At 37.3% G+C, this 16,069-nt stretch overlaps 1 protein-coding gene across 1 annotated transcript; it reads right to left on the reverse strand.

Annotated features, from left to right (window-relative positions):
* Positions 1–1,743: 1,743 nt before the first annotated feature.
* LOC121419961 lies at positions 1,744–5,800 on the reverse strand. The gene is made up of 3 exons (XM_041614465.1): positions 5,377–5,800; positions 3,927–4,099; positions 1,744–3,055 (listed from the first exon to the last, which is right to left on the reverse strand). The coding sequence occupies exons 1-3, from the start codon at positions 5,454–5,456 to the stop codon at positions 2,313–2,315; spliced, it is 996 nt and encodes a 331-aa protein (XP_041470399.1). The 5' UTR covers positions 5,457–5,800; the 3' UTR covers positions 1,744–2,312.
* Between the last annotated feature and the right edge of the window lie 10,269 nt (positions 5,801–16,069).

Raw genomic sequence — 16,069 nt, forward strand, 5'->3', positions numbered from 1 at the left:
ATCACACCCTCTATCACTGTTTTGTTCCAGATCCTGTTTGATGTTGCCTGCCTCATATCTTAATCCCTCTCGGCTTGAGGTCTTTCTTTGGCCTTACTTACACTAACTTCCCTTTGTGTCTGCATACTCCTTTTCTTTCATCCCCTTCATTAACCTGATTGGTCATCTCTTCTCACTAATGCCCCTTTTGTCTCCTTGTTTCTAGCGTTGCTGTTGAATGTCTGTGGTCTATATTATGGTTGTTCCACTTTATATGTTTGTCATTTTGCCTCCGAAGAAGATTCTGCTAGGATCGAAAGCTTAGGCCCCTTTTGACTCTCTATTTTACTCCATTGGCTTTTTTTTTTTTAGATAAGCAGTTTTCAGCAGCTTCTTTTGCCATTGCCACCTTATTTACTGCTAAATTACGTCACCTCACCTGAATCACCACTGAATACCACTAATGGGGAGTGGTTGTTGAAAGGAGTTCTCCAGGTGGTATGTTTGTCCAAGAACTTGTCGGATCGACTTTCCTCCAATGCAATTGGCTGAGGAGCTCTGTTACTATGGCAATTGTTTATAGATATAACATGAATTGTCGGATATAACGCCCGATATAGGTCCTTTCACGCAACTCTCTCCCAAAGTCTTATGCTCCGAGTCATTTTTGTCCATCATGTCCATGGCCGTGTGCGAGATATTTTCTTTTCTTGTGGAGGGGGAGGGGGGGCAAGTCGAGTAAATTTTTCGAAGAGACTCAAAAGCAACGGCCGGAGAGAAGTTACCGGGCTTGTCATTGGGTCGCTTTTGCGTTTTCTGAAGTGAAATGGAAAAATTTCGTGCACACTCTCGGTGAATTCTGTGAAAATGTTCGTTAAACAACTGTAAGTTTTAACAATTTCGGGGGAGGGGCAGTTACCATAGGAACTGTGCTTCTCAGCCAATCAAATTCAAGGAAAGGGGTCGGATCTGACAACTTGTCAAACAACAAAAATGGATGAAACGCTCCCCTGGAAGGAACACACTTTGACAGTTATTCACTCCATGATATAATGCTCTGATCATAATACTGACGATGATAACTTTGTCGTTTTTTGCAAACCCTTTTCTCACAAGCGAATGAAAAATAAGAGAAATAATCACTCCACCTACAATTATCTTCAATATTTCCGTTTGAAAGCTTTTTTCCTTTTTTTCATCATAACCGAGTCCAAAGATATAAGAGTCTTTTTATAGGAAACAAATCCATTATCCGCTGTGAACGCACAACAATCATTACAGTCTGACTTTACAGATGGTATTATTTACATTGTACTCTTGCATATGCGGCAATAAAGTCAAAAGCAAAGGTCAAGTTCAGACGGTCAGTTCCGGTGCAGTGATTGCTAAAAAAATGGCATTAGATTCGGTAAAGCCATTATAGCCATTATCATATATAGAATATACAATATACATATATAATTAAGTACATATTTATCTTTTTTCAAGTCAACTGTGGCGACATAATATAGGCACATTGTTTAATTATCTCCTATACAATGTGGCTTCTTTGATCTCCCACAAACATGCATGGTTGTCTATCGAGATTGTGTGTTGTGTTTTCTCTTTCGACAAGGGGCCATTTTGCAAATTCTTATAGGCGGGTTAATTTAGTAATTCAGTTCCAGTATGAATTTCAGTTTTCGCACGATCTAAGAGATTGATGATTTAAACTAAAAAGGACATAGAATCGATCACTGAGGTACACCACATGAAGGATAAAAACACCTGAAATTATAGATTGATATGATACCATCCAATTATTTTGAATAACTTTCAAACCAAGAGTGTGACTATGACCAACCTCGCATAACATAACATTCTAATTTATGTAATTAAGTGGAGTAAACAATTGAATTACTTGCCTTAGTAAAGTCGAGAAAGGCACCACAGAGAAAAACTAAATCTAAACACGAAACAATTTAACAAGAACGAATCTGACTAATCTGCAAAACAAAACAATGAAGTAACAAAACGATGAAAACGGAGGAGGCAACCTAAAAAAAAATCCCAAACGCAGGTTCAGAGTCATCTACTTTGGACCGAAATGAGGTGTAAAGGATAACATTAATGATAATAGGTGAGATGTCTATAGTCGGGCAACGACTTGGTTCCTTTCCTTTTTCCGCCTTGGTCATTGGGGGCGCTTTAACAAAGTGCGCTCCTGGTAAAGAACTCCATGATGATATTTTCACGTCTTTATGTGGATTAGGGATGAAAAGGAGCTTGCAGGAATCCTGCGCGAAAGACGCTATCCTGTCTTTTGACAAAGTCTCATAAAAGGAATATCAATTCTAGAGTTTCGCCAGCGGCTGTATATCGAATATCAGATGGCTTCTACTGACAACATGACCTTCAACATGAAGTTCAAAATGGATTGTACCCGGACTGTCCTTCAACTCCCAACAGAGAATTTTAAGCTCTTGTCCTTGATGGATCTCATTAATGTACTCCACAGCGTAGGTCTTCAATCTATAGTGGATCAACTCACGGTGGAAGGACTTGAGGAACCCAGCCACAGCTGCAGAACTCCCTGCATCGTAGATGAAACGCATGTACGGCATTTGATTGACATGGCCATTGTGGTCCACGTCACTCCACTGAACTGCAGTCTTCCACTTGAAGACATCTTTCGCAAACTGCGCTGGTATGAACTGATGCCTCTTTGGGGCCTCCTTCAGCGGGATCTTACCCTCATTCTTCTTGATTGAATCCAGGCTAACCGGTAGGAGCTTCTTTTCTTTCAGGTCAATCGTCATGCATTGCATTTGACCCGTCATGTAAAGCAGGTCGGACTCGTCATCTCGAAGTTCAATGCCGATGTACGTAGAGGTCCTCCCTAGGTAGGCAATGTAGGAATCGTATCTGACTGGCCTGGAAACGAAATTAGTAGAGTGGTATGAAGGGAGGAAGTTGAGACTGAAACAACGGCCAAAGTAAGAGGTGGTCTTGTCAGGCTCACCATCTGCAGGGGCTGGCGAATGCTGTAGTGCTGCCAGCAGACTGTATCCCACATGGTAATGAGGGTGAATGGCTCCTGTTTAAACAAGAACAAGCAAAGACAAAGGATATGTCTATAAATCGAAGGTACAACGTTTAAAGGGGAATGAAACCTTTGGAACAAATAGGCTTGTGTAGAAACAGAAAAATCAAAGAATAAGAATAAAGAAAGTTTGAGAAAAATCGGACAAATAATGAGAAAGTTATGAGCATTTGAATATTGCAATCACTAATGCTATGGAGATCCTCACATTGGCAATGCGACAAGGATGTGTGATGTCACTGATGAACAACTTTCCCTTTGGTGGACTATAAAATACCCTCAAAATGTCTATTTTTGCTTTTTCTTATGATGATAAAAACTCTTTATCCATGATGTATTCTTAAAAAATATGTATTACATGCCCTCATGTAGAAAGAACACATGATTTATGGATAGATTTGATAAAAGAGGCAATTCAAGTGAAATATATACTAAAGTAATGGTGGGAGTTGTTCATAAGTGACATCACACATCTTTGTCGCATTGCCAATTTGCTATCTCCATAGCATTAGTGATCGCAATATTCAAATGCTCATAACTTTCTCATTATTTGTCCGATTTTTCTCAAACTTTCGTTGATCTGTTTCTTTGATTTTTCTGTTTTCACACAAGCTATACTGTTCCAACGGTTTCATTCTCCTTTAAATACTATGAATTAGCTCGTTCTATTTTGATAGGTAAGAATCATTATCACTGGCGTAATTGTTGGGGGACATGGCGTATGTAATATTTCTAAAACGCTGCCTGCAAGCGAAGCGAGTGACGAAATTGTTGACGTTTTTAATAAAAACAATATAATACGAAATACATGAAAATACAATATTTGTTCATCACACAATAAGTTAGTGACTGTCTCTACTCTTACCAATTTTGTTGAAATCGTTCCAACCGAACTGCTTCAGATGATATGACTTGGGGTATTTGTCTGGACTTGCCTTCAGGATATCTGTCAAAAACCTTTGAAACTGAGGGTATACGGTATCCATAGTGGTGGTTTCTCGCTGCATATTACAGCTCTTTGTGAAAACTTGACGATTTCTGACGAACAGGGGAAGACAGATACGAAATATTATAAACTTTCTCTTCTTTGCATCGGACCAAGCTTTATGGAACATAATATGCAGGGTAACGTGAGCTAAATTTATACTCCGAACATGAGTGCACAGTGGTGAAACGAGCCTCTCCCCTTCCCCCCCCAAAAAAAAAAAAAACTTAAGTAAATAAACAACTAGAAATAAAAATAAATAATAGTATTCCTTACACAGGATCTGTCAAAATTAACTATTCAAACTTCAAAGTATCCTTAAACATTCTATAATTTGTTCACATTCTATTTGACCATATGACTGCATGCCCTCCAATAAAAAGTCGAACTTTAGCAGTGTGTGAAATCCATGTAGCACTAATTCACACATTCCCTAGTCCTGCATAATCAAAAGTATTTGTAATAAATGATAACTATTGATTTTGTGGAGATTATATGTCTCCTTGGATGCTAAAGGAATTTCAAAATAGTTTAAGTGCTTGGATTCTTTTCCCTTAACTAGTTTCAACCAGAATCCGATCATATGCGACACAAATTAACATATTATGGTTCATATATTAAATAGGCCTATACTAGCACTATACTATACGACTACATCCCACTAGCTACAATGAGGGCCTGCACAGTGTACGCAGGGCCTATTAGTCACCACTCATACACCTTCTATACACAACAAAAACTGTGGTGTTAACCGGTGTACATAGAGGACCACACCAGTTATTTTACACCAGTGTTTAATTGGTGGTGCTAGTTTCACACCTATATGTGTTATTACAACACCTATTGTTAAATTTACACTCTTTGGTGTAATGTTTAATCTCTAGGGTGTAATTTTAACACCTCAGGGTGTGGTCCTCTATTAACACCAATTGGTGTCAGTTTTAACACAGCAGTTTCTACAGTGTAACGTTTCCCTTTTTCTATGACTCGTACGAGTATGATATGTTAATTTCTTCTTGTATTTTTATCACAAAGTGCAGAAAACTACTATATGCTGCTTTCGGCCAAATAATGTCTATGTCTACCCAAACAAATGTTGACGTATACACAGTAAAAACACTTTTTAAGATTTTACACAACGCTGTTTTCTATATGAACCTTACAGTATTTGTTTAACCGTTTAAACAATCATGCCACTTGTTTAAACAATTACTGTAATGTTCATATGTTAAACAGCGTGCATAATTTTTTTTTTACTGTGTATGGCCTATATGCTGATAAGATCATCCCTATCTATTAAATGCAAATAAGCTTTTCTAAATAAACCTACCTCAAGCATTTTCCAAAATGCTCCGTTGTCGTTCGATAGAATCCCGTGAATAGACGTGTACTGGACACGAAAGACACCATTGTTATTGTAGGTTGATTCAACAATAAAAATGTCCCCGACCATATTATCTGCCTGCCTGTGTCGATCAAGCAGTTCTCTAGTACTATACTTTACCATGGAGCCAATATATGGTACTGCATACTTGGCTTTCGTTGGTTCAACCGTTGTGTTTACTCTGTTCTGGTGAAATTCTCAAAGGCAAATGATCATCTTCTGTTTTTCCTTTTCTCAAAAAGGGCATTCTGATGGAACCTTTGCGATGACATTATAACCTATTGGCAGTTCACGGGCAGTTCACCAACGTGTTCTGGGTTAACACGATCTCACGCATGATACTCCTCGAGTCGGGTCAGTGTTTCAGAGGAGGGGGGGGGTAAATAGTGTTTCTTGGCTTGCTTCGTTCATTTAAGTACAAGTCCACCCCAACAAAGAGTTGATTTGAAGAGAAAAAATCAACAAGCATAACACTGAAGATTTCATCAAAATCGGTTGTAAAACGAAAAGTTTCGCAAACAGTTTAATGTGCACATCCGGTCTGTACGTATATATGCAAATATATTATGACAGGTATGAGGGCTGTATGATGATATCACTCACACGATAGTTCTGTATTTCATTATTATGAACTATGAAATATTCCCATTTTCTCCTCATTGTCCTTTGAAACAAAGTTTTATTCCTCTGGCCCTGAACACGTGGAGTTGCCATTACCGTTAACGTGTTATGGTTCAGTCAAGTTGGTCCTTTATTGTCAAATCAAATCTGTTAAAAAAATAAATATTATAATATTTCAAACAAATTAAAAAAAATGAGTGAGGGACATCATCGACACTCTCATTTGCATGTCACTGAGTTGTGCATATTAATTTATGAAAATTAATCGAAACTTTAAAATGTCATAATTTTCTTAGAGATTTTGATGAAATTGTAAGTGTTATGCCTAAATTTTTCTCTCCATTGATTCTATTGGCATGATTGGGGTGGACTTGATCTTTGATTTGTCTGCTCTTCCAGTATCAGAGGCCCGTTTTATAAAGGACTTGCAACTGTTGTTGCCATTGACTACCATGGCAACCTTGATTCTGATTGGATGCTGAGCCCTGCAGTAAGTTGCCACAATGGCAAAGTTACAACAGTTGCAATGTCTATATGAACCCGGCTCCACAGTGAATGGCATTACCGGCCTCTCTTTTCATTTTTTTTGCAAGGTTCCATTTTTGAATGCGTCATTTTATCGGGAAGAGCACTTTTAATTCAGCGGACTCGCACCTACAAACAAATAGCAGCAAGTGCTGTTAACTATATATCAACATATTATAAACAGTATTTGATAACGTTTTAAACCAATTTTAAGATTCTGAACATGATGATGATAACAATAATAATAACAACCACCATAATGATAATAATAATAAAAATAACAATAATAATAATGATAATAATAATAATTATAATAATAATGATAGTAATAATAACAATAACAATAGTAATAATAATAATAATAATGAATACTACTATTAATTATTTATCAATACAACAAATCTTAATAATATTCCGCTTTTATATAGCACTTTAAATGCATGGGCCGTAGGGACTCTGTAAGCGCTTTGAACAGTTACCGAAGTGTTTACAATAAGCCAGTTCGTAGTTCCTTTCTGCGCATGATCAGAAGATTCTACGCATGATCAGAAGAAGGTCATGTACTAAAGTGACATGGTGCTTTAAAATCTAATGAGATAAGCACCAACTTTGATGTCTTGATTATTCATATATTCTTTTTAATCACGGTCGTTTTCATTTACATCCACAAAAAAAAACAATGCTTCCACGAACGATTGGTATTTCACAGTTTGTCAAGTACATTGTGCAACAGGCTAAGATATTCATTCAAGTAGGAATGCAACAAATACCTTAATAAGGGTTCATTGGTGTACTATTCTAGTCACCTGGTCTATTGAATTTCTTCATCCTGCTATGTAAGGCAAGCTTACGTAATATCTTGCTTTGAAATCTGCCTATCATGATGAAAGAAATGAAAGGTCATTTGACCAAAATTGCCCATGAAGTAACTACGAACTGGTCTATTAACCCGCGGTCATCGGATTCTGGCATGCCTTGCACACAATATATGCACTCTCTCCACTTCCTGAGAAGCACACCGCAACAAGAGTTCAGACTGCAAACAGGTGCTATAGGGCCTATGATAGGCAGATCCAGGAGGCCCGAGGGGCCCGCCCCTCCCCCCCCCCGGTGGCAGAGCAAAAAAAAAAGGGGGGAAGAAAAAAAGGAAGGGAAAAAAGAGGAGAAAAAGAAGAGGAGAAAAAAGAGGACGAAGGCGAATCAATAAAATAAGGTGAAGGGAAGCCTTTAAAAATGAATGACAAAAGAAAGTAAATAATATTTAGAGTGTAAAAATTTTGCTCGCGCTTCGCGCTCGCATTGCATGTTCGATGAGATACAAATCTATTTTTTTGTGCTCATATGGGGCCTACAATTTTTTGCAGTCAATATATACAAAACATATTTAGCTCGGACATCAAGCTATCATTATTTTATTTGATTTATATACGAATTGATTTTTTAAAAATGTTTTGTAAAATGTCCGTTTTATTGTGTAGGTGTCAACATTATCAGCTCGCGCTGCGCGCTCGCATTATTTGATTTGCCAGGTACCCATCTCTTCGTATATATATTCCTAAAAGTTCTCAAAATATCTCTTTTTTCCTTTTCAGTAGTGATTTTCAAAACCTATGATGTATGTAATATACTATTCAAAAATCCCATCTTCATGACAGTTTATAAAAAAAAATTCGGCTCGCGATTTGCACTCGCATTAATTGTTAAAAATGTATTAACCCATGCATCCGTTTCATAATTACAAAAGTGCTTAAATGTCCATGCAATTTTCCGGCCTTAATATTAACAATTTCCACTCTCTTATTAGGCTTATCAGAATAATAAATAAGATGAAATTTACGTGAATTCCATATAATTGAATTGTCCCCCTTTTCAGAATTGAATATCGATAAGTTTCATCTGGCGCTAAGCAAAGGAATAGGAAGACAGTCATGATGAAAAAAAATATCCATAGAATGTCCCGGCGCGTGGTTAAAATAATTTTAAAAAAATATCAGCTTGTGTTTCGCGCTCGCCTCATTCATTAGGTGCGATCCAATTATTTGTCTTAATAGTGCTTGAATTAACTCCTTTTTTTTAGATCGGAATATCAAATATTTTCAGCTCGCGCTTCGCGCTCGCATTATCGATATTCATGATGACAAAAATGTACTTAGAATGCCCAGATTCTAGGTATAAATAAAAAAAAAAAAAAAACACGTGCACGTTTATTGAAATACACAACTTGCTCTGTATTTAAAACGTGCTTCAATTAATCCAGTTATATCATAATATATAAATGTTTTGCTCGCGCTTCGCGCTCACATCGCTAATGATTTACAAAACATGAATAGTGTCCCATTTTTACTGACTTCTGTAAATCTCATTTTTTTCAGCTCGCGCTTCGCGCTCTTATTGTTTAGTTATATTACCCAAAGTGTTCATGATCACAAAAAGTGCTTAGAATGTCCATTTTTAGGTCGGAATTAAAAAAAAACAGCTCGTGCTTCACGCTTGCATTATTGGATTTTTTAAATGTGTAGGGCCTTCAACTTCATATTGGAAAATATTCATATTGAAAACAATTTGCTCGTGCATTGCCCTCGCAGTAATTATTTAGTTACATACACATTTTCTTCAAGATCACATACATTACGCCGAATGATCGATTTTCATTACAAAATACATGAAATTTAAAAAAATGCTCGCACTGAAATATATATATCTAAATAGGGCTTATGAGATAAGCCAAGAAGTGAATATTAGGACTAACCCTTCAAAGAAACAACAAAAATCAATTTTGAGCGGCCGATCGGCGAAAATATGGGTGAAAATTCCCCCCCCCCGGCGAAAGCTGGTTCCGAACAACCGGGTACACATTAAAAGTGTGGATTAACTCCTTGCCTAATACAGGCCGGAATCGAGACCACGGCCCTTTCACCATCGATAGTCAGAACTGCTACACAACAACTAATAAATAATAGGAACGCGAAGCGCTACTGGTAAACATTTTTTCTTGATAATCAAACCTAAAGGTATGCTAAAATATAGAGATTGGCCAAATCTCTTTCTGGGAGCGGAAATATTTTTTTTAAGGGAAGAGGGGGGGGGGATCGGATGTTGGCTTCTCAGTTTTTTTTCCCCCTCCTGCCTTGATTTCTTTCATTTTTGAGTGAAGACATTTTTTGGCTATTTGTTTGTTTGGTACAATTTGGTTTTCAACAAACCAGCTCACGCTACATTGTTCTCATGCAGGCCCCGTGAATGCTTTACTTGATGAAAGGAAACTTTATAGGCCCCATAGCGACACTTCATAACCAGGGGCTGAACCAGGATTTTCCAAAAGGGGGCACATTTTTCCGAGGAAAATTCGACAAGGAAAAAAAGTAAAGGTTTTCACCCCAAAATATAGGGTTCATTTCGTTTAAGTATTGGACCCCCCCCCCCAAAAAAAAAAGTCATCGAATTTGTTTTTATGACATATTCCCATTAAAATATATGCTGTGACTTTCAAAGGGGAACAGGGGCTCTCACCAGTTGATAAATCAGAACTGCTACACCACAACTAATGAATAATATGAGCGCGAAGCGCTACCGGGAAAACATTCTTGATAGTCAGACCTAAAAAATTGATACACCGCACCCTGCACAGGGGTATGCTGAAATGTAGAGATTTAATTTGCCCAAATCTCTTTCATCAGGGAGCGAAAATCTTTTTTAAGGGGTCGGGTTGAGTCGAGGGTTGGCTTCTCTTTCTTTATCCTTCTACCCTTAGTTTCCTTTCATTTTTCAGTGAAGACATTTGTTGGTTTGATTTGGCTGTCAACAAACCAGCTCACTCTACATTTTTCTCAGGCCCCCCGTAAATGTTTTACTTTATGAAAGGAAATATATAGCGAAATTAGCTTCATAATTATAAGCAGGGGCGGATCCGGGATTTTCCAAAGGGAAGGGGCACATTTTCTCGAGGAAAATTTGACATGGGGGAAAAAGGTTTCCATCCTAAAATAGGATTTAAATTGTCCAAGTAAAATTGGAAAAGAAAAAAGAAAGAAAGCAACAACAAAGGGGTCCTCACTTCTGTTTCAACGACATATTGCCGTTAAAATATATGCTGTGACTTTCAAAATGGGGCACACTTGAGTAAAAAAGGCATATTTACATTGAAAATTTGTACTATGGCTCAAATAAAGAGGGGCACGGCCCGATGTGCCCCCCCCCCCCCCCGCCTTGATCCGCCACTGCTCATAACTGATATAAAATTGGAAATTCACTCAGCCGCCCCACATAGCTTACGTAAAGCAATAAAGACTTAGCATTGATGGTATCAGACGATTTTAAATTTTCTGCTGGTAGACCCCAACATGGATAAAAATAATAATGCGAACAATAAACGAATTTGCTCCATATATAGCCGTGCTGGAGATTTATCCTTATGACTAGCTCCAAACAGGTGAAAGAGGGCGTTCCGATAATCAATTACTTTCGCGCTGAAAATACACCGCGTTGAATTGCTGGTATCGGCGTGCCCTGGAACGAGCATGGGTCCTTAGATTTCATCAGAAACTCGTTTCCTCATATTCACCGATACGGAGTTTCGTGACATAAAGTTCTCCCTCTTTTGCTTGCTATATTCATGTTTCTTGAAGTACATGCGATAAATTACGAAAGAAAATGGGTTTCCTGACTTGAATGTCAAGACATTAGCACGGTGATCGTGATCAGCTGTTCATCACAGAGCTCACGTGTGGTTTGTTTACGATTACGCAAGGCGTGGGAAATTTGCCGGCTGCATGGACAAACTTTTTAGTAGTGAATTGGATTTTACTTTTTTTTTTAAATAGATCTCATCAGTCACAAATGAAGGTCCATGAGATATATAAACATGCCATTTCATTTGGTTGGGGAATTATCTTCATCTATATTAAAAAAAAATTACGTAGTCGTATATTGGCCCCTACTGGAATTATGCAGACTGACTTTGCCAACATGCATGCCATTTTATTGTTGGGTGCTAAATCGGACTATCCGCCGACTACGTAATCGCATGCGCTATCGCTAGGCAGGCCGCGGCTAGGCGGCTGAGCTGGGTAAAAAATAAAATTGGCAGCCGGGTGTGGCTAGTATACAAGAAAATTACAAATTTGAAAGATCCTCTTTTCACGCATCTCGATCCTGTCCCCATTCTTAAAAAATCATTTCTGAAGGAGGCAGGGTCTAAGAACAAATTTTGGTGCTAGCTGCCAAACGCCGAGTACAAGATCGACTGCGAACTGCACTCCCATAATATCCCCGATCAGCAGTGCATGCCGCCGCACCACCGCGACGCGACACAAGCAGGCTGAGCCAGCCGCATATACAATTTTGACTCTCTGATAGCTTCCCAGATGGCCAGCTGAGATTGATTGTCGGAGACGAAGTCAAACGCTGACCAATCTATAAACGTAGCCAGCATTATATTTGCAACGATGTAGGGGAACTTGATTACTTTTTATATGAAAAAAATACCAAGCAGGACAATCATGACGATGCACTTGCGTTATTTTAATGTTAATGATTACATTCTCCAGTCGGCCGGCACAAGAAACTACCGTATTAAAAAATCCGAACGATTGCACGGCATACGGCATGCACCTTATTGCCTATCCCCCTTTATCGTCCGATCCGGCCAGCAAGCGAGCCAGACGACCGAGGTACTATATAGGTGCAGTGCAGAGACCCTTCTCACCCCCAATAACCCGCATCATTCCCGCCAACATCATGGCGAGGATCGGGCTAGAAATTGGCACTTTTTCCCAAAGCAGTATTTGAAATCAACGTCAACAACATCATCAGGGCGAGAATCGGGGCTAGAAGTTGGCACTTTTTTCCCCAAAGTGCAGCAGCACTTATTTGAAATCAACGTAGTTTTTTTTTTAAATATCACCAAGATCAATATTTCCATTCAACATGTTCAAAGTCTTTCAAGACAAGCTTCTATCACTCTCAGAGTCAAAATATAAGCATATAGTCCTAGGCCTAGTAAAAAAAACCTCAAAATCGGACAATTGAAGGTTATGATTTCGTAATGATTTTTTATATTTTTTTTGTAGGGTAGTCCCTAATTTCTATGAAAATTAATTTCAAATTATGGCTTTTAATGCTCTATCAACAAAGTTTCTGCACAGTGTAACAAGGGGTAACAAGTAAACAGTCCATCATGTCTGTACAAAGAATGCACTTCGACATAAGAGGAAAAACTGACATGCACCTAGCCTACTCCTCGGAACTTATCGATGAAAAAATTGAGTTTGCAAAAGGGTTAAATCCACTTTCGACCATTCCGAGAAAATCATGTATTTTATTCTCCCATATCCTCATGCAAAACTAATTATTGTCATGATTATAGGCCTACTACCCCCTACCGTGTTAAAGGACAAGTCCACCCCAACAAAAACTTGATTTGAATAAAAAGAGAAAAATTCAACAAGCAAAACACAGAAAATTTCATCAAAATCGGAAAGTTATGTAAAATAAGAAAGTTATGGCATTTTAAAGTTTCGCTTATTTTCAACAAAATAGTTATATGAACGAGCCAGTTACATCCAAATGAGAGAGTTGATGACATCACTCACTCACTATTTCTTTTGTATTTTATTATATGAAATATTTTGATTTTCTCATCATTGTCATGTAAAATGAAGTTTCATTCCTCCCTAAACACGTGGAATTCCATTATTTTAACATTTTGTGCTTCAAGCAAGGAGGTCCTAATTGTCAAATTCTTAAAAATTGAAATATTGTATAATTCAAACAATAAAAAACAAAACAAATAGTGAGTGAGTGACGTCATCGACTCTCTCATTTGGATGTAACTGGCTCGTTCATATAACTATTTTGTTGAAAATAAGCGAAACTTTGAAATGTCATATCTTTCTTATTTTACATCCGATTTTGATGAAATTTTCAGCATTGTGCTTGTCTGATTTTTCTCTATTGATTCAAATCAACATTTTTCTGAGGTGGACTGGACCTTTAACATAACCGTTGGGTATAATTACCTGTCTTCAATATTTTTTAATTACCATTGTGGATCTTAGCCCTTCATTTGCAAACAAAGTAAAAAAAGATCTAACCCCTTTTGAAAAAAGGCTGTTTTATCTTTGCTTTTTTCATCTTTTAAAGGAAATTTTGACTTTCCTTTGGTGTCATCAGTCAGTCTGGTTCATGCCCCCCAAAAATCAAATTTTATGAAAACTATGGATCTTGCCCCCTATTTGCAAACGAGCTCTTCATAATTATTATATAAGATAAGACATCTGCAGGAATTTCGTTTTAGTTTGTCATTTTGTTATATTCATGTACATATAGTAAAACAAAAAAAGCTGTTCAAATATTGTAAAGAACGCTGGTAAACTTAACAGTTTAAATTAAGGGATGTCAAGGCTGGAAACATTTATATCTCAATAGAGTCAAATTCACTGCAGAGCAAAGTGCATCAAAATTGGAGAATAAGTAACAAAGTTATTAATTTTTTAAAGATTTGCATTATTCCGGTGAAACAGAATATATAAATATAAAGGCATGCATGTCTTCATGAACATTTATAAAGTGGGCTTATTATGTCATATCCCCACTTGTTCTTTTGTATTTTATCATATGAAATTAGGTTTATTCAAAAGTGTTCTCTTCATAATTATTATATAAGATAAAAGACATCTGCAGGAATTCCGTTTTAGTTTGTCATTTTGTTATATTCATGTACATAGTAAAACAAAAAACAAAAAAACAAATAACTAGAACAATTGTATTGACAACTGATTAAGTGCATTAGTTATTTATTGCCGCAACTTATTTCAGTGGAGACACATCATGATGTATGCAAAAATGAAACATTTATGATCTCATGTGATTACAATTCTAAGAAAAGGAATGTGGGATGGGACATTATCATGCAGCCCCCAAGTCGGAAATCTCTCCTCAAATATAGGGACCAGGGGCTGGCCAAAGTTGACAAGCAAAAAAAAAAAAAGGTTATCACCCCAAATATGTAACTGGGTCATTTCAACAAAAATAACTTTGACAAGCGAAAAAAAGGAAAAAAAAAGGGTTATCGCCCCAAAAGTAAGGTCATCTCGTCCAAAATACATGTATCATTTAGATTTTGAATGACGTATTTTTTTCCATCATAAAAAAACAAAAAATTGTAGGGGGAATTTGATATTGTGTCCATACTATTTTTGGATTGGGGACGTCGCGCGTTCCCCTGTCCCCCTGGGATTTCCACCCATGATCAGCTCACCTAATAAATATTCATGATGATGTGCATAACTGTTTTGATAAACTTTAAAATTCAATAACTTCGTTTATCCGATTTTTATGAATTTTTCAGCATTTCGCGAATTTTACTGTTTATTTATTAAAATTCAGCACGGACCATCCCTTTAACCCTATCTAGGCCGGGGTATTTTGGGAGTTCATATGGCCGGGGGGCCTCCCAGGCCCCCCCCCCCTTAAGATCTCGGCCGTAGACCGCGCGATCGCGCCGAAAATCGGCACGCGGGTTGCATGGGACATAATCTACAAGATTGTATAGTAAGATTTTTCATGCGAATTGCTATTAAGTGATTATGCTAATTTATGCGTAATTAGTATGCGAAATCATTCTTTTTCCTCTAACTCCCTAAATAAAGCTCCAAATGTACTAATTTTTGGTACAGAAACTCTTTGTGGTGTTCTTAGCAAGTGTACATGAAAAAATTGCGATATCAAATAATTTTCTTATGTATTATATTGTTTTTTGCAATTTCTTATGTATTTCTTTGTTTTTTTGACCTTTTGTTTTTCATTGTTTTTTCAATGAAATTTGTTGGGGACTTTTCTGTGATCATAAAAAGCATAAAATAAATACATTTAGACCAGCAAAACTAAAAATAATCATGCATTTATGAATTTTGGTTGAAAACACAATTTGCATTGACTTTGTACACGAAATCACGTTTTTGAGCAATTTTTGGTCTGACATGCACTTACATAATGTTGCGTAATTTCAGAACCACGTACCCGGGTGACGCAAAATTGGTCTCAAAAGTTGCGCAAGACTTGAAAGTAAAAAGTCAGCGAGCGGCGCGGTCAAAAAAAATTGCGCGGTGAAAATATCGCGCGATTCGTTGAGGGGCCTAGATAGGGTTAAACCAACGAACGTAGAGGGCAGCAACACACAAGCGTGTTGCTCTAAGGAAGGTCAACTCCATACGCGCATGCAACTGAGCTGCGCGCATATTTTATTGTTCATGACAACGAAATCAAATGCCGATCCAATACAACATCAAATTAGTAGTGATCAAGAAACGAATATGAAAGAATATGACTACAACGATATCAAAGATAACATAAAAAAATATGTTGAGGGATATACATAAATATGAAAACATACTTTGATATTTAAAACTTTACAAATGCAAGTTTCAGGAAACTAAAATAATTACCAAATCGGTGATTGTTGTTATCAGCGATTTCACCAGACGGCTGAATTAGG

Source organism: Lytechinus variegatus, chromosome 8, assembly GCF_018143015.1.
Source record: "Lytechinus variegatus isolate NC3 chromosome 8, Lvar_3.0, whole genome shotgun sequence".
NCBI classification, from domain to species: Eukaryota; Metazoa; Echinodermata; class Echinoidea; order Temnopleuroida; family Toxopneustidae; genus Lytechinus; species Lytechinus variegatus.